The sequence below is a fragment of the Rattus rattus genome, chromosome 2 (genome assembly GCF_011064425.1).
Source record: "Rattus rattus isolate New Zealand chromosome 2, Rrattus_CSIRO_v1, whole genome shotgun sequence".
NCBI lineage: Eukaryota > Metazoa > Chordata > Mammalia > Rodentia > Muridae > Rattus > Rattus rattus.
Window position 1 is genome coordinate 168,390,108 of NC_046155.1, and position 23,379 is coordinate 168,413,486.

The following is a 23,379-nucleotide window of genomic DNA, read 5'->3' on the forward strand; positions in this document are numbered from 1 at the left end:
GGAAACTGAGGCTCAGAAAAAGAAATCGCTGATCTGATCGTAAATATGGGCTGCACTGGAACTCTAGACACCTCCCCCAAGCCACCCCGTAGCTCCATCCCTAACCTCCTCCGTCCCAGTCCCGCACCTCACCTGGCCCTCTGGGTCCGCACCCCCACGAGGTGCCTGCCCGCCCTCCGGGTCGCGCCAACTGACAGACACTCCTCCCTCTGCCTGGGCCGCCCGCCCCGGAAGTTCTGCCCTTGATACCGGAAGCCAGACTGAACCTCTCCCCCCGCCGCTCTAACCCTCCTAGCCGCCAACCAGATCGGGGGGGAGTGAGGGCGATGGCCATCACGTGACAACACGCAGCCTCCCAAGCCCCTCCCCGCCCCAAGCTACACCGCGTTCGCGCAGAACGCCGCCAATCAGAAACGATCAGGTCTAGCCTTTGCCCAGCCCGCAGTCTAGCGCGAATGCGCCTGCGCACAGGTGGGCAGGAAGGCGGGGCTAGGTTCTGGAGTAGAAGACTGTGACCTGCAGGTACTGTGCGATCTGGTGAGCAGCACCTCGGCTGCTCTCCCTGTGTCACCCTCTTGTCTGTAATGCATCTCTTCTATATCGTCCTTGACCCACTTAGGTACTCCCATTCCTTCTCTTAAATCATACCCCACTTAAATCGTCACCACCACCCGCTTCTGACGCCCGGACTTTCCTCACATCGCCTCTCCTTTAAAAAGTAATTTATTTTTGTTTCTAATATTGTGTATCTGTGAGATCACAATTTGCCAGAGGAGATCAGAAGACGTCTGATTCCATAGATTTGTAGTTACAAATGATTGTGAGCCACTCCCTGCGATTGCTGGGTTTTCTATTCAGGTCCTCTGGAAGAGCAATAAGGACTTTAAACTGCTGCACCATCTCCTCAGTAAAGCACTGTCCTCATTTTCATTTTCATTCCCCTTAAGCCCTGATTGGTCCTATATGCGCAGTTTTCTCTTTTTATGGGACAGGGTCTCTTTGTAACCCCAGTTCACGTCAGCTCGCGCATGCCCCTGCTGCTCCCAGTGCTCCCCTGGTTACTCCTCCATCTTTTTTAGCACTGATGATGGGTACCCGCGCGGGAGACTGGCATCCAGTTCACCAAGGCAACTCAGGTTGTCCTTGAATTTTTGATTCACTTGCTCAGCCTCCTGAATGCAACAATCACAAGCATGCTGAGTCAATCTCTCTGTCATTGTCGTCTTAGTCACTCACACATCTCTTTTGTTGTCATTTCCCCTTCATGAAACCCTCGTTTCCCCTAAATTTCTTCATACCAGTTATTCCTGTATTTCCTGTCTCCATCTTCCCTTAGATTACCCTCAAATTGCCCTGGTGTCTCCATCTCTCCCCTAACCTCTCTATATCCAGCATTCCCCACAAGCAGCCACCTAGCCATATAGCTTTTCCCCTCTGTGGCTACCTTTCACATATTTCCATCCTGTGGGACATTATAGCCTATGGTATCCCAGGGTCCCAACCTGTGGGAAACCCTGGCCACCAAATTATGCCTCTCCAATCCCTGCTTTTCCATCTGTAGAATTCACAGTAGCCACTAGTTTGTGTGTCTGTGAACTCAGTGTTAGGAGGTAAAACAAGAGGATTTCTAAGTCATCCTCTGGTATATTACAAGTTCGAGGCCAACCTGAGCTACATGAAACTCAAACAACAACAAAAGCACATGGGGACACTCGTACCAGGAAAACATGAAGATTCTAAGCATTTGTTCTTTTTTTTTTTTAAGATTTATTCATTTATTATATATAAGTACACTCTAGCTGTCTTCAGACACACCAGAAGAGGGCATCAGATCTCGTTACAGATGGTTTTGAACCACCATGTGGTTGCTTGGATTTGAACTCAGGACTCAGGACCTCTGGAAGAGCAGTCAGTGCTCTTAACCACTGAGCCATCCCTCCAGCCCCCAAGCATTTGTTCTTTTGTTCATTTGTTGCTGGAGCCTTGTGTAGCTTAGTCAGGCTTTGAATTCCATATCTAGCCAAAGATGGTCTTGAACTCTTGATCCTCTTGCCTTTGCTTATAGGCATTTGTAAAATGAATTATTGTGTTCTGGTTAGCCTGTGTAAAAGACACACAGTCCTGGCATTTTATTTACAAGCTGTAAGCCTAGATTGGGCAGGAACTGTTCTAACTTACATCTCCACCCTAAGTTCCATGTTACTTGCTGTTTCAATCTTGCTGGGGTTACTTTCAGGGTCTATTTCTCCTGACCACTTGTTCATGGTCCATCCCCTCTCCTGACCGCCTCCTCCTCCCTTTGGCTCCTTTTTCCTTCCTTTCTTTTCCTACCCTGGCCTCTCCTCAGACCTCTTGTTTGATCCTCAAGGGCCCCCTTTCTCTCCCTATTGCCCAGTTGCAGGCCCTAGTCTTTTATGAACCAATTAACTTTAAATTGGGAAGCAGGGTTTATATAGCATTGCTTGGTGTAACTGAGGATCACCTTGTCCGGGGCAAGATCTCGGGGGCCAGTGTTTAGCATATGGATACATATCGTAAAGGCACCAGACCAACCCCCAACCGGCCTTGGCCACCAAACTAGCCCTAATTAACTTGTAACACAGTTTACTGTGGCATTTGAGCTAATATTGTTACTTTGTTACTGACCATGTTGCCCTCACCTGGGACAGTCGTCACTATGTTGTAAGCTATGGGCCTGGGTGGATGGATCTGTGGGTAACACTTGGTGTGGGAGCATGAGGACCTGCGTTCAGGTCTCCTGTGTCCAGGTTTCCTGTGTCCAGGTAAAAAGTCACATGTGGTGGCGCATATCCACAGTCCGAGGACTGAGGAGGCAGAGATAGGAAGATCCTTGATTTATTTTTTTTTTTTAATGTTTGGAGTTGTGTTTTTTTTTTAATGTATATGGGTGTTTTGCACATATGTATGTCTGTGAACCACACATGTGCTTGAAAGAGGGTATTCAATGCCCTGAAACCACAATTATAGAAAATTGTGAGCCACCAGGTAGGCACTGGGAACTGAGCCCAGGTCCTCTGTGAAAGCAACCAGGACTTCTAATCACTAAGCCACCTTTCCAGCTCCAGATTCTTCAATCTCACCTGCCAGCTAACCTTGCCAAGTCGGTGAGCTCCAGGTTCAGTAAGAGATGCTGTCTTTAAAAAAAAAAAAAAAAAAAAAGAATGAGTCAGGCATATTTAATTCCAGCATTCAGAAGCAGAGGCATGGTCTATGAGTTCCAAGCCACCCTGGGCTACATAGCTATACCTAGTTCCAGGCCAGCCAAAGCTAGTGGGTAGGACCCTATCTCAATCTCAATATAATAATAATAATAATAATAATAATAATAATAATAATAATAAGTGAAGAGTAAACAAACACTTGAACTTGACCTCTAGCTTCCACACATGTACATACACAATCCTCACACATACATGAACCAACACATAACACACTGCACTGTCCCCAAGCCTGGCGTGCATTCATTCATTATTCTATAAGTCAGTGTGTTCATTGAGCCCACACTGCCACCTCAGCCACCCTGGGCTTTCCAAGTTGCCGACAGTCCTGCAACTTCGTGGTCGTGGACCCAAAACAGTGGCCTGGGACCTATGGGCAAGCTTGCTTCTTCCCTTAGTCCTTTTGTTTTGTTGGTTTGTGTGACCCTCGAGCCCCACAGTAAGAGCAGGGAGCTAGTGCTGTGGAAACTAAGGAGGGCTTGGGTAGGGGAGACTGTAGATCGGTTAGAACTAGTTCTCCCTGAACTTCTAGAATGGGGGTTGGGCTGTAGGCAGAGGTGGGAAGCAGGAACCTCTCCCCTTAGTCAAACCTCAGCAGGAAAGTGAGCATGTGTCATCAATCATCTTTAAGCCCAACACTAAGGGGACTGAGATGTCTAGATCCCTAGGGGTTCAAGGCCAGCCTGGTCTACCTAGGGAGTTCCAGGCCAACCAAGACTGTATAAAGAGTGGGACCTTGTCTCAAAACAAACAAAAATCAAACTTCTGTAGTGAAGAGTAACCATGGAGAGAGGTTACTTAGTCACCCAACTTGTGTTACGAAAGGCTTTTTAGTTTTGTTGTTGGTGTTTTAGGGTTTTGGTGTTTTGTTGTTGTTGTTTTGTTTTGTTTTGTTTTTTTTGGGGGGGATATCTCATGTAGCACAGGCTGGCCTTGAACTTAATTAGGGAGAATGACCTTGAACTTCAGATCCCCCTGCTTCCAGTTTCTTAGTGATGACATTATAGATGTGTGCCCCGAACATGGAGTCTGACCCAGGAGGATCAGGAGTTCACTTTTGCTACATAGTGAGTTTGAGGCCAACCTGGGCTATGTGAGACCCTGTCTTGAGAAAAGAAAGAAAAAAATGTTAAAGAAGAAGAAAAGAATGCACAAGTTACTTGATCACCATATTTCCTAAAGGTTTATTGAGTGTTCAACACTGTGCCAGGCACTGGTGTATGCACAGATAAGTGACCAGGGCACAAAGAATCCTTGATCTTATGAGGTCTATAGTCTAGATGGCATAAGAGACAATAAGCAAGTAAATTATTTGATAGGTTGGGGGGGTGCAGAATGCACCGTCAGTTTGTGGTTTCAGAGTCTAGTGTGATGTCAGGCACCTGTAATCCCACCAGCCCTTAGGAGATGGAGAAAGGAGGAGGCTCTGGAGCTCAAGGTCATTCTCAGCTACACAGTGAGTTCCAGGAAAGCCAGGGCTACACAGACACGAGAGAGAGAGAGAGAGAGAGAGAGAGAGAGAGAGAGAGAGAGAGAGAGAGAGAGAGAGGAGAGAGGGGCTCCTATGCACATATATATGTGGGATGCATGTATATATGTGGTGTCTTAGTTAGGTTTTACTGCTGTGAACAGTCAACTCTTATAAAAGAGAACATTTAGGGACTGGAGAGATGGCTCAGTGGTTAAGAGCCCCAACTGCTCTTCCAGAGGTCCTGAGTTCAATTCCCAGCAACCACATGGTGGCTCACAACCATCTGTAAAGAGATCTAATGCCCTTCTGGTGTATCTGAAGATAGCTACAGAGTACTTATATATAATAAATGAATAAATCTTTTAAAAAAAATGAGAGAGAGAACATTTAATTGGGGCTGGCTTACGGGTTCAGAGGTTCAGTCCATTATCATAAAGGAGGGAGCATGGCAGCATCCAGGCAGGCATGGTGCAGGAGGAGCTGAGAGTTCTACATCTGAAGGCTACTAGTAGAAGACTGACCTCCAGGCAGCTAAGATGTGGGTCTTAAAGCCCATGCCCAGAGTGACACCGTACTCCAACAAGGCCACTTCTACTCCATCAGGGCCACACCTTCTAATAGTGCTACTCCCTGGGCCGAGTATGTACAACCACTCCATGTGGTGATGCAGACTTGAAATCCCAGCCATCTAGAGACTGAAGCAGGAGGACCAAGAATTCTTGGCTGACCTGAGGTACAGAGACCCTGACTGACTAAAACAAAAAACCAAAAAGACTGTGTAGTTTTGCTGGTTTGAGGGGTTCTTGGGTTGGCTTCTGCATGTGGAAGTATTTGCATGTGTGTGCACATGCTCAAAGGCCAAAGAAGGGCATCCAACTGTGGCCTTCTTTGTCACGGTCTGCCTTTTCCCTTGAGACAAGTTCTCTCACAGAACCTTGAGCTCAGCTAGGCAAGCCCAACAACCCTACTGTCTGTCTTTCCAGTATGAGAGTTACAGGCGCCACACCCAGCTTTTATATCATTGCTGAAGATTCAAACACAGACCTTCAAGCTTGGGCTGCCAGCACACTTACCCACAGACCCATCTCTCCAGTCTCTGGTTTTGTTTTTGTTTTGTTTTGTTTTTCAGACCAAGTCTCAGTAGTTCAGACTGGCCTGGAACTCCTGATCCCCCTGCCTCATCTTCCCAGGAGCTGGGATAACAGCATTTTGTACTGTCTCAGGAGTAAAGCTTATTCAATAAAGTCATTGGACATATTTACTTGCGTGAGTAGATGGATGAACAGGGTACTGAGCAGGTGCCGGGGCGCAGGGGTGACTAAAACAGCCTAGCCCTGTCCCTAGAGGGCTCACAGCTCTAAACGAGTGAGGGAGAGCCATCAACAGGCAGGAACAGCCCAGAAAGGTTGGGGCTAAGATATTGGAAGTTCAGGTAGAGAACTGGGGATAGAATGAGAGGCCTGAGGTAGAGGACCCAAAAGCTGAATGTGTAGTCTCCTTCAAGAACTGTGTGACCGAGTGTGAAGGATGGTGAGGGAGTAAGCTGCCTTGCTCTCCTGGGGGAGATCTGGTCCAGAATTAAAGAGAAAAGGTTCCTGGAAAAGGAACAGATTTAGGAAAAATGCTAAGGAGAACCAGATACGTGGTGAATGGAACATGGTGGGGACAGTAGGCCATGAAACTTGCAGAGCTGGAGTTCAGGGGTGGAGTGGAAACTTAAGGGTTCTTTGGAAGGTCAGTAGTGCTGGATGGTATTTTGCTGGGGCAAACACGTGAAGGGATGCCCCGTTAAAGTGGACGCAGGTGAAAGACTAAGGCAAACTCATGGAGGAAAGTTTCACTGAAACAGACACAGGGGCTGGAGAGATGGCTCAGTGGTTAAGAGCACTGACTGCTCTTCCTGAGGTCCTGAGTTCAATTCCCAGCAACCACATGGTGGCTCACAACCACCTGTAATGAGATCTGATGCCCTCTTCTGGTGTGTCTGAAGACAGCTACAGTATACTTATGTAGAATAAATCTAAAAAAAAAAAAGAAAGAAAGAAAAGAAAAAGAAACAGACACTGGAGAAAGGATGTTCTGCATAAAACATGCATGATAAGGAATCTTTGTTAAGGACACACATGTACTGGTCCACCTTACATTGTTGGGACTCCATAGAAACACACCAAAAGCTTCTGGTGGTGTGCTGCAATTTCTTGCCGCATCAAAGGACTTGGGCTGATTAGCAGAGTGATGTCAGCTGAGACAAACAGGCGCTGAGACAAGACCCATGGAGGATGTGTGATGTTTGGAGGGATAAATAGGACTGGACGGACAGTGATGGAGGCTGAGCTAGGCTTGTGGTACAACTAGCTGTGCACAGCTCGTGGCTCTCACCTCTTTGCTGATCTTCTCTTCCCTGAGAGAGGCACAGCTGAGAACTTCTCCTGGTCCCATCTGCTGACTTGAGCAGAGGCTGAGGCCTGGCTGTCTCTGCTAGGTCGTGCTACCGAGGTCATGCCACCGAGGTCATGCCACCGATGCTGATTCGTGTTTGCTGCCCCACAGGACTGCTGGTGTATCTGTGAAGTGTCTGCAAGTGGATCGAGCTGCTGCAGCTGCTGCCTGCTAACGTAGGATCTGAACTGCCGATTTCCAAACAACACAGGTGGGAGTTGCTCCAAAGAACCTTTCTAGACAGGTCCACTTCACCCCCCAGCCAGTATCCTTTCTTTCCCACTACTGCTGGTAGGTGGTGGGCTAGAAGGGAGGTTAAAAATGTTTAAGAACCAGGCTGGAGAAATGGCTCAGCAGTTAAGAGCACCCGCTGCTCTTCTAGAGGTCCTGAGTTCAATTCCCAGCAACCACATGGTGGCTCACCACCATCTGTAATGGGATCTGATGCCCTCTTCTGGTGTGTCTGAAGACAGCTACAGTGTACTTATATATAATAAATGAATAAATCTTTTAAAAAAGTATTTAAGAACCATCATTAAAAATAGGATTTGAGGGGTTGGGGCTTTAGCTCAGTGGTAGAGTGCTTGCCTAGGAAGCGCAAGGCCCTGGGTTCGGTCCCCAGCTCCAAAAAAAAGAACCAAAAAAAAAAAAAATAGGATTTGAAAAAATTAAAGTTGCAAGGGGACATAGAAAACTGGAGACAAGGATTCAGACTCAGAGAGGGAAACTAAAGCTAGCAGTGGTCCACAGGGGCCAGGCAGGTTCCTATAGGACATTGTAACTTTTAAGTCTTCAAAGCCTACTTTTAATGATGGTTCTTAAGTGCTCTGTCCTCCCTTCTAGCCCACCACCCACCAGAAGTAGTAGGAAAGAAAGGATACAGGGGAAGTGGACCAGTTTAAGAAGGGTTTTGGGAGCAAATCCCATCTTCATAGTCAGGAAATCAGCAGGTCAGTTCACAGGTCAGCAGCAGCAGCTCAATCCACTCGCAAACACTTCATGGATACATCAGCAGTCCAGTTCTGTAGAGTCAGGTCAGCAAACACAGATCAAAGGCAGTGGCACGACCTGGCTCAACCCAGCAGAGACAGCCAGGCCTCAGCCAAATTGGCACAAGTCAACAGAACGCGGCAAGAAGGACAGTGGGGTGTCAGAAAGGTTTGAGCAGGAGTGGGATAGTTTAGAGTTTTGAGCTCTAGTTCAGAAGTCCTTATCATTCGTGATATACACACGCAGATGAATAAAGGTAATTTTAAAATTAAACAAATCTGCCAGCCAGGAGTGGCGGTGCATGCCCTTAATCTCTGAACTCGGGAGGCAGACAGATCTCTGTGAGTTCAAGGTCAGCCTGGTCTACAGAGTGAGTTCTGGGACAGCCAGGGCTATACAGAGAAACCATGTCTTGTAAAACAAAAAAGCAAAACAAACAGAAAAAAAAAATCACTGACTGCTTTTCCAGAGGACCAGGGTTCAATTCCTAGCACCCACATGGCAGTTCACAACTGTCTGTAACTCCAGTTCTAAGAGGAGTCCTCTTCTGGCTCCCGTGGGCACCAGGTACACATATGATACACAGACACCCATACATGTAAAATCATTTTTTTAAAACCCCATCCAGTTTTGTTTCCTCCTTGTCTGCAGACTGTGATGTCTCACCTGGATACAGACAGGACCACAGGCTAAGGAACTGGGAGCTGTTCTGTGGACAGGAAGAAGGTATGTTTCCTGCCTGGGGTGAACCCCATATATAAATGAAACTGGGCAAGAGGATCAACTGTGTTGATCATGCTGGAGCCTAATGGAGGAACTGGGCCTGGGAATACCTGCAGAGAGGCGGCATGGGCTGTGGAGTAATACCAGCCTCTGGCTGCTTCTGGTGACCTCAGTCATATTGTCCTGACCCCTGACACCCCGGGACAGGTCGGACTCCTGCTCCAGCTGAGGCTGCAGGTCTTAGGGAAACGGGATGGGGAAAGGGGACACCCCAACCAGGAGCCTGAGCCAAATCACACTTTAGTTACCATAGAATGATGGGCATTTGGATCCGCTCCAAAAGTGAAGGTTTTTTTCAGTGTGCTTCACGGCCTGAATTCAATCTGCTGGTCCTACCCAGTAAAAAGAGAATTGATTCTTGTGGGCTGCCCTCTGATGTCCACATGACACACACAGGATAAGTGTAAATAAAAACTAAAGAAATTAAATAAAAATAGTATTTAAAGTAATCTAACAGTTCTTTTTGAGATACAGGGTCTTTTGTAGCCCAGGCTGGACTCAGATTTCATCAGTTCTCTTGCGTCAAACTATCGAGTGCTGGAATAACAAGGGGGTGCAACCACGCCCTGCTAAATTAATTTTTTAAAAGATGTATTTATGCCTGGCCATAGCGATACATGCCTTTAATCCCAGTGCTCAGGGGGCATCTCTGAGTTCGAGGCCAGCCTAGTCTACAGAGTGAGTTCCAGGACAGCCAGGGCTCCAGAGAGAAATCCTGTCAACAAAAACAAAAACTGGTGCGTGTGAGTGTGTGTGTGTGAGTGTGTGTGTGTGTGTGTGTGTGGTGTGTGTGTGTGTGTGTGTGTGTGCGTGTGCGTGCGCGCACATAGGGCATCAGATTCTCAGGAGCTAGAGTTTACAAGTGATGTGGACATATTCTGTGGTGGCTGAGAACCAACTCAGCCCCCTCTGGAAGAGCAGTTTTATGTGCTGTTAACCACTGGCCCTGTCTCAAACTCTCTTACGTAGCTGATTTCATAAACTTGAGCTCCTGATGAACCCCTACCTTCACCTCCAGAGTGCCTGGATGACAGACTTATGCCATCACACCCCATTTCCAACTTTATATTCTTCAAGAAAACATTTCTCATCAAAGCCTTCAGAATGAATCATAGCCAACCGATTCTCTCTCCTCCCCTCCCCCACCCTGGAGTTCCACCCACTCTAAGGTGGAACTCTGTCTTCTGTGGGATTCTTCCCTTCAGCCTCAGTTAACCTTGGCCCTTGTCCTTGCCTCCTGGATCCTGGTGTTTTTCTTTTCTTTTCTGAGACAGCCTCTCTGCAGCCCAGGCTGGCCTGGATCTCATAGATATCCTTCTGCCTCAGTCTCCCTGTTATACAGGAAGAGGGGCTACAATAACAGCACTTTGGGGACTGAGACAGGAGGATTGTTGAAAGGCCAACCAGTCTGGGTTATACAGAGAGTTACAGACCAGTCTGGGACATAATATGAGACCTTGTGGAAAATTCACTACCCACTCAAAATAGTTAATAAGAAAGCAGGCTAGGGGTGAGGGTGGGGGCTGGAGATGGCTCAGTGACTGATCTTCGAGAGATCTTGAGTTCAAATCCCGGCAACCACATGGTGCTCACAACCATCTGTAATGGGATCTGATGCCCTCTTCTGGTGTGTCTAAAGAAAGGGACAGTGCACATATATGTAATAAATAAATCTTAAAAAAAAAAAAAAAAAGAAGAAAGAAAGAGAAAGCAAGCAAGCAGGCTGAGGACATAGCCCCTTGGTAGGGCATTTGCAGAGCCCTGGATCTAGGTAGACAACACACAAACCAAGAGAGCCATCCCTAGACAGCAACAGAGGGCTATTTGTGTGGTGCAATAGCACTGAGGCTCTGTACTTCCTCTGTGTTTGGGAGGAGAGTCATGAGAGGGGTCACCTGTTATTTCTCTAGCTTTAAATCTGTACAGTGCATCCACCTGGGTTCTATGAGATCCTGTCCCATAAGTCCTAAATAAATAAGTAGTTTACTTTTTAAAAAACGTCCTGCTTGGCTGGGGATTTAGCTCAGTGGTAGAGCGCTTACCTAGGAAGCGCAAGGCCCTGGGTTCGGTCCCCAGCTCCGAAAAAAAAAGAACCAAAAAAAAAAGTCCTGCTTGGATAGAATGAAATCCAGAAGCCTTGGATTTTTCTTTTTCAATTTTTAATCTCTAAAAATATAAATTGACTTAAAGGAAATACCGTCATCTCAACAGACTGCCAGAAAACCCACCACCTCCGTGGCCGTCCGTCCCCGACTGTTCTCCCTTCCCATTACGTGGGCTGTCTTTTTTTGAGCTTGCAGTTACATTATTCAATCTTGAACTCCCCATTTTATCTTCAAGCGTCTTCAAAGATTAATCTCATGATTTGTTTTTAACTAAGAGTCCGTGGTATAAAAATTCACATTTGTAGATCAGAAAAGGGATAAGAATTCCTTTTTCTCCGTGACTTCTCGATCTCTCTCTGGGTGTGGGGGGACGAGGAAACTGGGGTGGCGTACGGTGAAGCCCATCCCCCAGTGCTTCTCGCTCCACCCAAACCAGGTTACTCAGGACCACCCCTTCCCCTGTTGCGGGGAGTCAGCCGACGACGTGCACACTGCGCAGACGCCTCGCTGCAGTGGGCGTGATCCGTGGAGATCCCGCCCCTTCTTTCCTCCCGCCCCTACTCAGCTGCTCAGGCAGAAGCTGGGGCCCCACCGAAGTAGCAGCCAACGTCGGAGTAAGACCGGTGTCGTTTTAGGGTAGGGGGCTGGGAAGCGGGGGGCCGGGGGGTAGTATCGGGAGGCTGCGATGGCCCTGGGGCGTAAGCCTCAGATGTCTGGTCAGGTAGGTACCTGGGACTAGGCAGACGCTCCACCTGAAGCATTCCGTGAGTCATCCCAAGACAGAAAAACCAGGCACAGAGATTCGGGGCTCCCCGGGCCCCCAGCTAGGACTGTCTTTTTGGAATTACTTAGATTCGAGCTCAGCAGGAAACAAAAAGGGATGCTGATAGAGAGCAACGTGGGTACTAATGACGGACATGCTGGACGCTTTGAAAGGCGTCAGGACGATAGGACAGGAGTGGGGAAAAAAAGCAGAGGCGTTGGACCTCGAGAGGGATTTCAACATCCCTGCTGACCAGCGGACAGTTTCCTCCTTTTGGGGTGATGGGCACAGGGCCAAGGGCGCCCGTGATTATGGGGGAATAAAGAGGCTTTTAGTGGATCTCATAAGCCCAAAGACATCCCCTTTCTTCGATGCCCCTTAAAAGCCCAGAACGTCCCACACAGTGCCTGCTTTTTGTTTCCCCCAGTTTCCAGTCCCTGACACACCCACCTTGCCGCCTCCGTTCTGCAGAGGCCCCCAGCTGCCAGGCAATATGAAGCCTAAACTGATGTACCAGGAGGTAGGAGGACGGGATGCCTAGTGGGGAGGGTTTGGGTGTACTGAAGGGTAGGAGACCACCAAATCACCCTATTATTTCCACTCCCCGTCATCCCTGATCGCACAGCTGAAGGTCCCTGTGGAGGAACCTGCGGGAGAACTGCCCATGAATGAAATCGAGGCATGGAAGGCAGCAGAGAAGGTAGGACTAAGCTGCTCCCTGTGAACTATCTCAGACTGTAGTGACCACCTTGTATTGGCTGACAGCTTCCTTCCCCACCCTACGCAGAAAGCCCGCTGGGTCCTCCTTGTCCTTATCCTGGCGGTAGTGGGCTTCGGTGCCCTGATGACTCAGCTGTTTCTATGGGAATACGGGGACTTACATCTATTTGGCCCGAATCAGCGCCCAGCCCCCTGCTATGACCCCTGCGAGTAAGTGGAAGGGAAGTTGGATTATGGGTGGGAGGGGTCCTGCCAGCCCAGGGACACTAAGCCTGCAACCAGAGCACCAGGGTGCTTTGGTGCACCCAGTGCTGTGATGAGGGGATTTTGGTTGCCCACGTCCATGCCCACTCTACCCCCTCCTTTCTGTTTCCATGGCAGCCACAGCGTCATCATCCTTTATACAGGTCTGTGAACACATGGGCACAGTATCTCCCATCTACATCTGTGGATACATGGGCATGAGCGCACGGACACACACACATACACATACACACACACACACACACACACACATACACGCCCCTCCCACACCTCTAGACAGACCAGTGAGATACACAACCACATCTGGGGACCTGCAGAGTCCTTCTTTCTCGACCTGTCATCTCTGGCCTTCTGTGACTGACAGATATCCCCCCATACCTTCAGGGCGGTGCTGGTGGAGAGCATTCCTGAGGGGCTGGAGTTTCCCAATGCCACCACAAGCAACCCCTCCACCAGCCAGGCCTGGTTGGGCCTCCTTGCCGGTGCTCACAGCAGCCTGGACATCGCGTCCTTCTACTGGACTCTCACAAACAATGATACCCACACGAAAGAGCCCTCTGCCCAGCAGGTACCTGGAAGCCTCCCTTCTCACCCAACTCCCCACCCTCCCCCAGGGCTGAGAGAATGGTGGGACTGGGGGGGCGTGGCTCCCTGCCAACCTGGAGACAGATGGACACAGGTGTTTAGTGACAGCTGTCTTCATACACCCGTCTGGACTACGGATGACGTTTTTGTGTTCTGATTATCTGGAAGCCTCTGAATGTCCAGGAGCAACTTTGGTTATAAGGAATTAGGTTTGCAGACATCATCTTGAATCCTTCGCACAAAGAAGGAACAAGTTATAACCCAACCCAAGCCTGGTTGCCACCTCCCTTGCTGTGTGTGACCTTAGGGAGGTCCCCTCCCCTCCCAGACTTCCTTCACCTTATCTGAAAATTGCAAACATTGATCTGCAACACTGCTGAGCTCCTGTGAGGATGTAGTGAGTAATCTGTGCAAATTTAGTCCAGCGCCTGGCACAGACGCAGCCCTTTCGAAATGTTTATTGTTGCTGGGAAGCAGCGTTGGAGGCAGTGGTGGTGGTGGCCTCGGCACACACCTTTAATCCCAGTACTGGGGAGGCAGAGGCAGGCAGATCTCTGTGAGCTCCAGGCCAGCCTGGTTCACAGAGTGCATTCCAGAACAGCCAGGGACACACAGAAACCCTGCCTCGAGAAACCTAAAAAAGAAAAAGGAAGATGCTTGTTAAGCTTGGCGTGAGGGCGCTCATCTGAAATCCCAACAGTTTGGAAGCTTGAAGGGGTGTAGAGGAACAGATAGAGTTCCAGGCCATTCTGAGCTACATAGCAAGACCTCTCACAAGCAGGCAAGTACACATGCACATGCATGTGCACACACACATAGTTGCACATACACACATGCACATGCATGTACACACACAGTTGCACATGCACACATGCACATGCATGTGCACACAGTTGCACATGCACACATGCACATGCATGTACACACAGTTGCACATGCACACATGCACATGCATGTACACACACAGTTGCACATACACACACACACACGCACCATATAAGCTCATGCCTCTTGCAGGCTCCCACTGAAGGACATCAAAGCACAGATGCAAGCTGAGCCCTGTGCTGCAGGGTGATAGAGAGTCCCAGCTACTCAGAGGCTGAGGCAGGAGAGTCTCAAGTTCAAGTCCTGCTGTAGCTACAAATCAAGTTTGTCATCAGCACGAGCAGTATAAGGAGACCTTGTGTTATACGAAAGTAGGAAAGTGGGGGCTGGTAAGATGGCTGGCTCAGCAGGTAAAACTGCTTGCCACACGAGCCTGACTACCTGAGTTCAATCCCAGGAACCCACAGTAGGAGAGAACTGACCCCTGACCATTGTCCTCTGATGTCTACATGCACATGTATGCACACACGCATGCACACACACACGCCAATGTGCACACAGACATATACATACACACTCATATGCACACAGGCACACACACACACACACACACAATAATATCTTTATTAAGAAGGGGAGTGTGTATATAACTCTGGGCTAGAGCACTTACCTATTATATGCAAGACTCCGAGTTCCATCCCCAACACCGTACACACGTGTGTACACACACAAAGAAAGAAAGAAAGAGAGAAAGAAAGAAAGAAAGAAAGAAAGGTAGGTGAAGGGTTTTAGTATTGTAATCTATGAGTCCTCTAGTGTAAGGTGAAGCTTGTCCATCCTTAAAGATTTATTTATTTTTTCTATGTATACACTGTAGCTGTCATCAGACACACCAGAAGAGGGCATCAGATCTCTTTACAGATGGTTGTGAGCCACCATGTGGTTGCTGGGAATTGAACTCAGGACCTCTGGAAGAGCAGTCAATGTTTTTAACCGCTGAGCCATCTCTCCGACCCAGCCTGTTCATTCTTTTTTTTTTTTTTTTTTTCCGGAGCTGGGGACTGAACCCAGGGCCTTGCCCTTGCTAGGCAAGCGCTCTACCCCTGAGCCAAATCCCCAACCCCCAGCCTGTTCATTCTTATGGGGCACCTTGAGGGTGATATTAGAGCACTGGCTGGCCCAGCCTCTCAGCAGCTGTCTCCCTCAGGGTGAAGAGGTTCTTCAGCAGCTTCAGGCTCTGGCACCTCGAGGTGTAAAGGTTCGCATTGCTGTGAGCAAACCCAACGGACCTCTGGCTGATCTGCAGTCTCTGCTACAGAGTGGTAAGCTGGCAACAGCAGGGTTGGCGGGCCTGAGGCTGCCCAGGCTGGCCCCTGACTGCTGCCCCTGTTGACCACAGGTGCCCAGGTGCGCATGGTGGACATGCAGAAGCTGACCCATGGTGTCCTGCACACCAAGTTCTGGGTGGTGGACCAGACCCACTTTTACCTGGGCAGTGCCAACATGGACTGGCGGTCGCTGACCCAGGTCTGTCTATATCCTGCCCACATTCCTTGCCTCCTCCTGAACCTCCCCTATGTATCCCTACAGTTCAGTCCTCAACTGCCTTGTTCCTGCTGCAGCCTAGGGTTCCCCCTGGTCCTGTTAGCAGCTGCCCAGAGTACTCAAGGTCCCGTTCTCTCACCTGACCTTCATTGTACATTTCTTGTGTGTATTGGAAACCCACTTTTTTACCTGGGGGACTCTGAACACATTAGATAACAGGTAGGTTTCCTGAATATGCAGTTCCGTGTGGAGCCTGGCCTGCCATCAGGCTGCCACATCCCAGAGTGCTCCGGGCTGGGGTGAGATAACAGTCACCCTGCATCATGGGTGGGACCGGGGTCATGGGTAGGGTGTGGGTACCGGCAAAGATGAGGTACAAAACGGGGGTATAGGTGGAAAATGGGGAGGTAGAGATTTGAGAGGATGGTTAAGGATGGGATTAGAAAAGGTAGGCAGAGAGGGTAGAGTGGGAAGAAGAGGTGTAGACAGAGTACCCTGCTGGAGTGGGGATACTGGGAGTAAGCCAGGCCGGGATAGGGCTGTAAGTACATAGAGGTCAAAGTTGAGATGGAATGGAGATGTAAGTTGGGGGTTGGGGGCGTGTAGGCAGGAGCTTGAAGGTGAGGTTGGAAGCTGGCGAGGGCAGACGGGTCAACGATGGAACGGGGAGGTTGAGGCAGAGGATCTAGGGTGGACTAAGGAGCCTCAAGCAGAGGTGGGCTGGAGTGGGGGAACGCGGTGGGCTGACTGTAGGAGACATCTGATCCAACCTGGGGTCTTCGGGAGGCATCCCCGAAGGAAATAAGATAGCTTATCTGACGGACGCTTTGGCAGGTACTGCACAAGAGGGGCCGACTCTGGCAGTGCTGTGAAGGAAAGGAGGTGACTCTAATTTACCCCAATAAATCCTAGTCTCAACAATGGTTCAGGGATATGCTGAGGAAGTCTTCCCGTGTGCCTGTCTTCCTACCTGGCTTAATCTGAGGAGCCAACACCTGAGACTGAGCCGAAGCTGACTGGCACAGGGCAAGGCCTAGGAAACAGAGCTCACAGGACCCGGTGCTGCAGGCCCACCTCCCAATTCCTTAGGAGTCTGAGGCAAGGTGATTGAAAGTTCAAGGCCAGCCAGGAGAACTCAGTGAGACCTTGACTCAAAACAGCAGTTTTAAAGGGTAGGAGCTGTAGGTACCTCAGAAGTAAAGGACATATTTAGAGTCCCCTTGTAGGACTGGAGAGATGGCTCAGCGGCTGAGAGCACTGAATGTTCTTCCAAAGGTCCTGAGTTCAATTCCCAGCAACCACATGGTGACTCACAACCATCTGTAATGAGATCCGATGCCCTCTTCTGGTGTGTTTCAAGACAGCTACAGTGTACATGAATATATAAAATAAATAAATAAATTCTTTAGAATCCCCTGGTGAGGGCCTGGGCTATGGCTCAGTGGCAGTGTACCCTCCTGGGTAAGGTCCTAGTTTCTTTTTGTCCCCATGGGAGAGGTTTATTGGAGGAGAAAAGAATAAAGGGGGCGGAGGAGGAGGAAGAGGAGGAGGTGGAGGTGGAAGTGGAGGAGAGAGAGAGTAGAGAAGTAGAGGTCAGCCATGAGCACATGGGGTAGGGGAAGCAAGGGGACAGAGCAGGAGCAAGAAGGGAAGAACAAGGTACCCAGTACCACAAGAAAACAACAAGTTTATAGCTGTATGTTTAAGTTCTAGGATGTTAGCTCTTCAGAGTGGAGGTGCAGGACAGAGGGTCAGAGAGAGGAACTGACTGAGGACGTAAATAGAACTCGGGCATCCCTGCCGCCTGTGTGCACCGTCTGTGTGCACCGGGCCAGTATCCCCAGGCTCAGCACTGTCCTCCCACAGGTCAAGGAGCTGGGCGTGGTCATGTACAACTGCAGCTGCCTGGCTCGCGACCTCACCAAGATTTTTGAAGCCTATTGGTTCCTGGGCCAGGCAGGCAGCTCCATCCCTTCAACCTGGCCACGGCCCTTTGACACCCGGTACAACCAAGAAACACCGATGGAGATCTGCCTCAATGGCACCCCAGCTCTGGCCTACCTGGCGGTAAGTTGGGGGAAATGGAGGCTCACACCATTGCCTTTGTCCATAGTCATCACTGGCGACCTACATCTAACCTGCCTGTTGATTGTTGGGGAGGGAGCCTGAACTTTACTCTTGGTCAGTTTGCTTTGTCCAAAGCCTGGACAGCATCTCAAGCTCCCCCAGCATTGGATTAATCTGGAAAATGGATATCTGGGCATTTCCAACCTCTGTGTGAGGTGAGCCTGGGCTCAGATCCTCCCCACCCTTGGCGATGCCTGATACAGCCATGGGTAGCTCTTTCCATGTGTTCCTAGACTTAGTTTGAGACAGTCTCACGCATCCCGTGCTGGCCTTGATTATGTATCTGAGAATGACGTCAAACAATTTCAAAGGGGCTTTTTTTCTTTGTTTTGTTTGTTTTGGGTCTCACAATGTAGCCCTGGCTACCCTGGAACTCCCAGAAATCCATCTGCCTTTGCCACCTGTGCCCTGGAATTAAAAGTATGGGCTATCATTCTGAGTCTCCATTTTTTCAAAAAAATTTTTTTTATTGGCCAAGCATGATAGTACACACTTTTAATCCCAGCACTCAGGAGGATCTCTGTGAGTTCAAGGCCTGCCTGGTCTATACAGCAAATTCCAAGACAGCCAGGACTCTATAGAGATGCCGGAGGGTCAGGCAGGATGCAGGGAAGTGTGATCTTCGGTGCCCTTTGTAAGCAGTTTTTCCTAGAAATGAATGCTTCCCCTTTCCATGGCTACTTCTACTTTTAGAGTCCCAGTTTCCTTTGTGATCCAAGCAAAGGGACTATCATGACCCCTGACACATGAGGGCTTGCCTGGTCAGGGCTGATGTGACAGAAAAATATAAATGTGCAAAGGTCTCTGCCGGTTGCCTGAAGGACTCACTGAAACCCTAGCCATAGCCAGGCAAAGCGGCTCATGCCTGTAACTCTAGCCACAGATATATGGAGTCTGAAGGATCAGGACTTCAAGGTCATTCTAGCTATAGGGTAAGTTAGAGACCAAACTAGACTATATGAGATCCTGTCTCTGATAAAACCAAACAGCCACCCAGCCTCACTGTAGAAGCACGAGACCTGAGTTCAAACCCCCGAAGCTCACGTAAAGCCTGCGTAGAAGTGCAGGTCCGTAATCCCAGCACTCCTGTAGGTATGACAGCAAACAAAGAGATTTTGCCTCAGACAAGATGGGAGGCCAGGGCCAACACACACTGTGACACGTGTGCAATATGCAAGGACACATTTATCATACACACCGTACATCGTACATATGCATACATTAAGAAAGAAAAAGAATTTGCATTTTAAACAAGTCTCCAAGTTAAAAAAAAAAAAAGTGCTACTATTGCTGCTGGGTCAGGAACCACCTCAGAGTATGAATTCTGGAACCAAGCAGTCAATCCAGGCTGCACTGATTGGCTGTGTGACCCTAAGCAAGTAGCTTACCCTTTCTGAGCCTGTTTCCTCGCTTGCTTCCCTTTCACGGAGGCTGTTTTTAGTGAATTCCATAGGGCCTGCCTGCTTCATGATGAACTGTCCTTACTTGGAGTCCACCATGACACTGCCTCTGACTGTCCCCTCACCCTAGAGTGCACCCCCGCCACTGTGTCCAGGTGGCCGCACCCCAGACCTGAAGGCACTGCTCAGCGTGGTGGACAACGCCCGAAGCTTCATCTACATTGCAGTTATGAACTACCTGCCCACCATGGAGTTCTCCCATCCACGCAGGTACGCTGGGAAGGGGCAGGGCCCGGGACGGGGAGCCCCTGGGAGGGGAGGGGGCTCTGAGGGCAAGCAGGAGCCCCAGGCAGGAGAGCAGATACAAGAGAAGGTGCAGAGACAAGGGTCGTACCCACTGACAGAGCTCTTGTGTAAAATACTAAAGGTGCCAGGCTCAAGTCCCTAATGTCATCAAAAAGGAGTGGGGCACAGGGTGACTGAATGTGGGGTCAGAAATAAGCAGGAAGGCCGGGCGGGTAAAGTGCTCAGCGTGCATGTGTGAGGACCTGAGTTTGGATCCCCAGCACCTCAGAAAAAAGGTAGGTGTGACTAACACAGGAGAACGGAGACAGATGAATCCTGAAGGTCACTGGCCTGCCACCCTCGCTGAATTGGGGCATTCCATGTTCCTCGTTCAACCAGAGACCCTGTCTAAAAAATACGGTGGATTGGGGCTGGAGAGATGGCTCACCAGTTAAGAATGATTGCTGCCAGGGGTTGGGGATTTAGCTCAGTGGTAGAGCGCTTGCCTAGGAAGCGCAAGGCCCTGGGTTCTGTCCCCAGCTCTGAAAAAAATAAAAAAAAAAAGAATGGTTGCTACCTTGTTTGTTGCCCAAAACCTACGTTAGTTCCTAATACCCATGGCAGGTGGCTCAAACACGCATATGCACATGCATGTACATATGTGTGCGCGCGCGCACACACACACACACACACACACACACACACATACACGCACACGTACATGTGTAAGAGATGAGAGGAAATCGGGCATGGTGGTGCATGCTGTAACCCCATCTTTGGAAGGAGGACTCGAGGTGGGATGATGGAGACCAGACTTGGTTTGGGAACCCAAAATCCCTAAAGCTCAGAGTGAATGCTTCTGTTAGGGCAATGCACATACACACATGAGGGTGAAACACTCAGACACGTAGAATAAAAATACATGCGTCCTTTGGGGCTAGAGGTGGCTCAGCGGGAAGAGCACCTGCTGCTCCTTCAGAGGACATGAGTTTGACTCCCAGTCCCATGTCAAGTGGCTCACACCGTCTCTAACTTTATCCCCGGGTGATCTGATGCCTTTGTCTCTCCGGGGCATTAGTACTCACTCGCACATACCTACGTGCAAACACAGCTACACATAGTTAGAACAATGTTGTTACTTTTTTTGTTTTTGTTTTGCTTTGTTTGAGACAGGGTTGGGGGCTGGAGAGATGGCTCAGTGGTTAAGAGCACTGACTGCTCTTCCAGAGGTCCTGAGTTCAGTTCCCAGCAACCACATGGTGGCTCACAACCATCTGTAATGGGATCTGATGCCCTCTTCTGGTGTGTCTGAAGACAGCTACAGTGCATTCATATATATATATGTGTGTGTGTGTGTGTGTGTGTGTGTGTGTGTGTGTGTGTGTGTGTGTGTGTGTGTGTATGAGAAATAAATAAATCTTAAAAAAAAAAAAAAAAGAAGTTGAGATAGGGTATAGCCTTGCCTGAACTGGCTCTGTAAACCAGGCTGGCTTTGAATTCAGAGATCCTCCTACTTCTGCCTCCCAGGTGCTGGGATTAAAGAAACGAGCTACCACACCGAGCAATATTAAATTCTTTAAATAAAAAAAATCTTCTTGGGTTGGGGATTTAGCTCAGTGGTAGAGCGCTTGCCTAGCAAGCACAAGGCCCTGGGTTCAGTCCCCAGCTCCAAAAAAAAGAAAAAAGAAAAAAAATCTTAACAATTAATAAGAAAAACCAAGGACTGGCGGCACATGCTTTGAATCCCAGCACTCAGGAGGCAGAAGAAGATGGATCTCTGTAGACTTCGAGGACAGCCAGAGCAAATTCCAGGGCTACGCAGAGAAACCCTGTCTCAAAAGAAACAAAACGGAAATATTAGAAAGCGCTACCTCTTCCCCCTGAACCCCTCCCCTGTCGCCCCTCAGGTTCTGGCCAGCGATTGATGATGGACTACGACGGGCTGCGTATGAACGAGGCGTCAAAGTGCGCTTGCTCATCAGCTGCTGGGGACACTCCGAGCCGTCCATGCGGTCCTTCCTGCTCTCCCTGGCTGCCCTTCGTGACAACCATACCCACTCTGACATCCAGGTGGTAAGCACCCACCCCAGAGTACCCCTTCTCCACCGTCTGGGAACACACCCCCGGGAACCGTGAATGTTAGGACGACGATGACCCAGTGTGTGCAGCTGTGAGGGGAAACTGAATCATGCCTGGGGTGGGGGGTGGGGACAGACAGTTTATCATTGAGGTGGGGAGTCACAGGCAGAGGGGTGGGACAGGGTGAGACTGACACAGAGAAAGCACCTATCGTGTACTGGTGTTTAAGACCGACCTTCCGGTGAAGAGGTGGTGAGAGGTGGCTCAGAGGTTAAGAGCACTGACTGCTCTTCAGGGGGACCAGATTTTGGCTCTCATCACCCCATGTCTGACAGTTCAACTGCCTGTAAGTCCAGCTTCAAGGAATCCCATGTCCTCCTCTGGCCCCTGTGAGCAGAAGTGTGTACATACATTCTCTCTCTCTTTTCCCCTACACACAAATTTAACATTTTTAAAAATAAAACAGGAGGAGGGAGAAAGACAGAAGCAGAAACAGACTTTCTCTAGAAAAAGGGTTTCAGGGCGGAACAAGGGAACAAGAGCCATTACAGGTCTGGATCCCCACCCCCACCCCGCCTCAGCTGCTGTTTACTGAGGACCAGCTGCACCCATCCCTATTTCAGTCCAAGGATCCACCCATCCCAGGAAGCAGCCAAGTGCCCTTTGGAGATACCATTCACGTGCCTACCCTGCCACCCCAGAATTCTCAGAGCTACCCCTCCTGTACCTTGAGTCTCACCATCCTCCCATCCCTGCAGAAACTGTTTGTGGTCCCTGCGGATGAGGCCCAAGCTCGAATCCCCTATGCCCGCGTCAACCACAACAAGTACATGGTGACTGAACGCGCCACATACATTGGTAAGTGCCCCCGGTGCCATGGGCACATGGAAGAAGGGAAGGCCTAGGCACTAGGGCCTGGCCGCCCATCAGACCCTTACTCCACCCTTGCTCCCAGGAACCTCCAACTGGTCTGGAAGCTACTTCACAGAGACGGCAGGCACCTCCCTGTTGGTGACACAGAACGGGCACGGTGGCTTGCGCAGCCAGCTGGAGGCTGTTTTCCTGAGAGACTGGGAATCCCCGTACAGCCACAACCTTGACACCTCAGCCGACAGTGTGGGCAATGCCTGCCGCCTGCTTTGAGGCTCAGCTCGATGGACAGGCCAAAGCCTTCCGGGCCCCCCCTGGACTCAGCACTGGGTCCTGGTTGCTGTCCCTGTGCCCTTGCTTCTGTCTATCCCATTGTGGCTCTGTACTCTCTACTACACTCCTGTGGCTACCTCCACCTCCACTGGTCTGACACTCTGGCCCCTGTGGACTTAGCAGAGCTGGGGGAGGATCGGGCCCCAAAGAAGTGGGGGTGCATGCTGGGCCCAGACCTTTGGCCCACCCCACAAAGGGGCCCAGATTATAAGTAAATAATTGTCTGTATAGCCTGTGCTAAGTGAGTGGTATGAGATGGTATGTTCCTTAGGGGACGGGGCATGGGCTTCCGGTGGTGACGACTTAGCATGCAGTGCACACAAACGCGGGCATGAGTGTGCGGCCACACTGGCAAGCATGGGCTGAGCATGCGTAGAACCAGCATGCCTGTACTGAGCATGCTCGCTCCACAGAGCAATGTGAGCAGAACCACTGCTGTTGGGGGTGGGGATGGGGGAGGGGCAGGTGGCAGGTGGACTAACATATCTGAACACCAGAGCATGTGCATATGTGAACAACACAGCACGTGCGAGGTCTGAATTTATTCCCACCAGTG

At 49.7% G+C, this 23,379-nt stretch overlaps 1 protein-coding gene across 4 annotated transcripts; it reads left to right on the plus strand.

Moving 5' to 3' along the window:
• The first annotated feature begins 258 nt into the window (after positions 1-258).
• Pld3 (phospholipase D family member 3) lies at positions 259-23,065 on the plus strand. Of its 4 annotated transcripts, none has more exons than XM_032894106.1 (14): positions 402-522; positions 8,791-8,865; positions 11,464-11,663; positions 12,225-12,310; positions 12,416-12,490; positions 12,578-12,720; positions 13,159-13,342; positions 15,392-15,506; positions 15,584-15,711; positions 17,596-17,796; positions 19,387-19,526; positions 21,449-21,614; positions 22,379-22,478; positions 22,576-23,065. In XM_032894106.1, the coding sequence occupies exons 4-14, from the start codon at positions 12,284-12,286 to the stop codon at positions 22,761-22,763; spliced, it is 1,467 nt and encodes a 488-aa protein (XP_032749997.1). In that variant the 5' UTR covers positions 402-522; positions 8,791-8,865; positions 11,464-11,663; positions 12,225-12,283; the 3' UTR covers positions 22,764-23,065. The 4 variants fall into 4 exon arrangements, with proteins under 4 accessions (XP_032750000.1, XP_032749997.1, XP_032750001.1 ...); XM_032894110.1 differs by having other exon boundaries at positions 11,464-11,641; XM_032894108.1 differs by lacking the exon at positions 402-522 and adding an exon at positions 7,344-7,360.
• Positions 23,066-23,379: the final 314 nt, after the last annotated feature.

What these genes read in the sequence shown, in the direction of transcription:
- Pld3 (XM_032894109.1), top strand. Translation starts at nt 12,284, where the DNA reads ATGAAGCCTAAACTGATGTACCAGGAG. An exon ending in CCCACTCTGACATCCAGGTG is followed by an intron (nt 21,615 to 22,378) that starts GTAAGCACCCAC and finishes CCATCCCTGCAG; the next exon opens with AAACTGTTTGTGGTCCCTGC. An exon ending in TGAACGCGCCACATACATTG is followed by an intron (nt 22,479 to 22,575) that starts GTAAGTGCCCCC and finishes CCTTGCTCCCAG; the next exon opens with GAACCTCCAACTGGTCTGGA.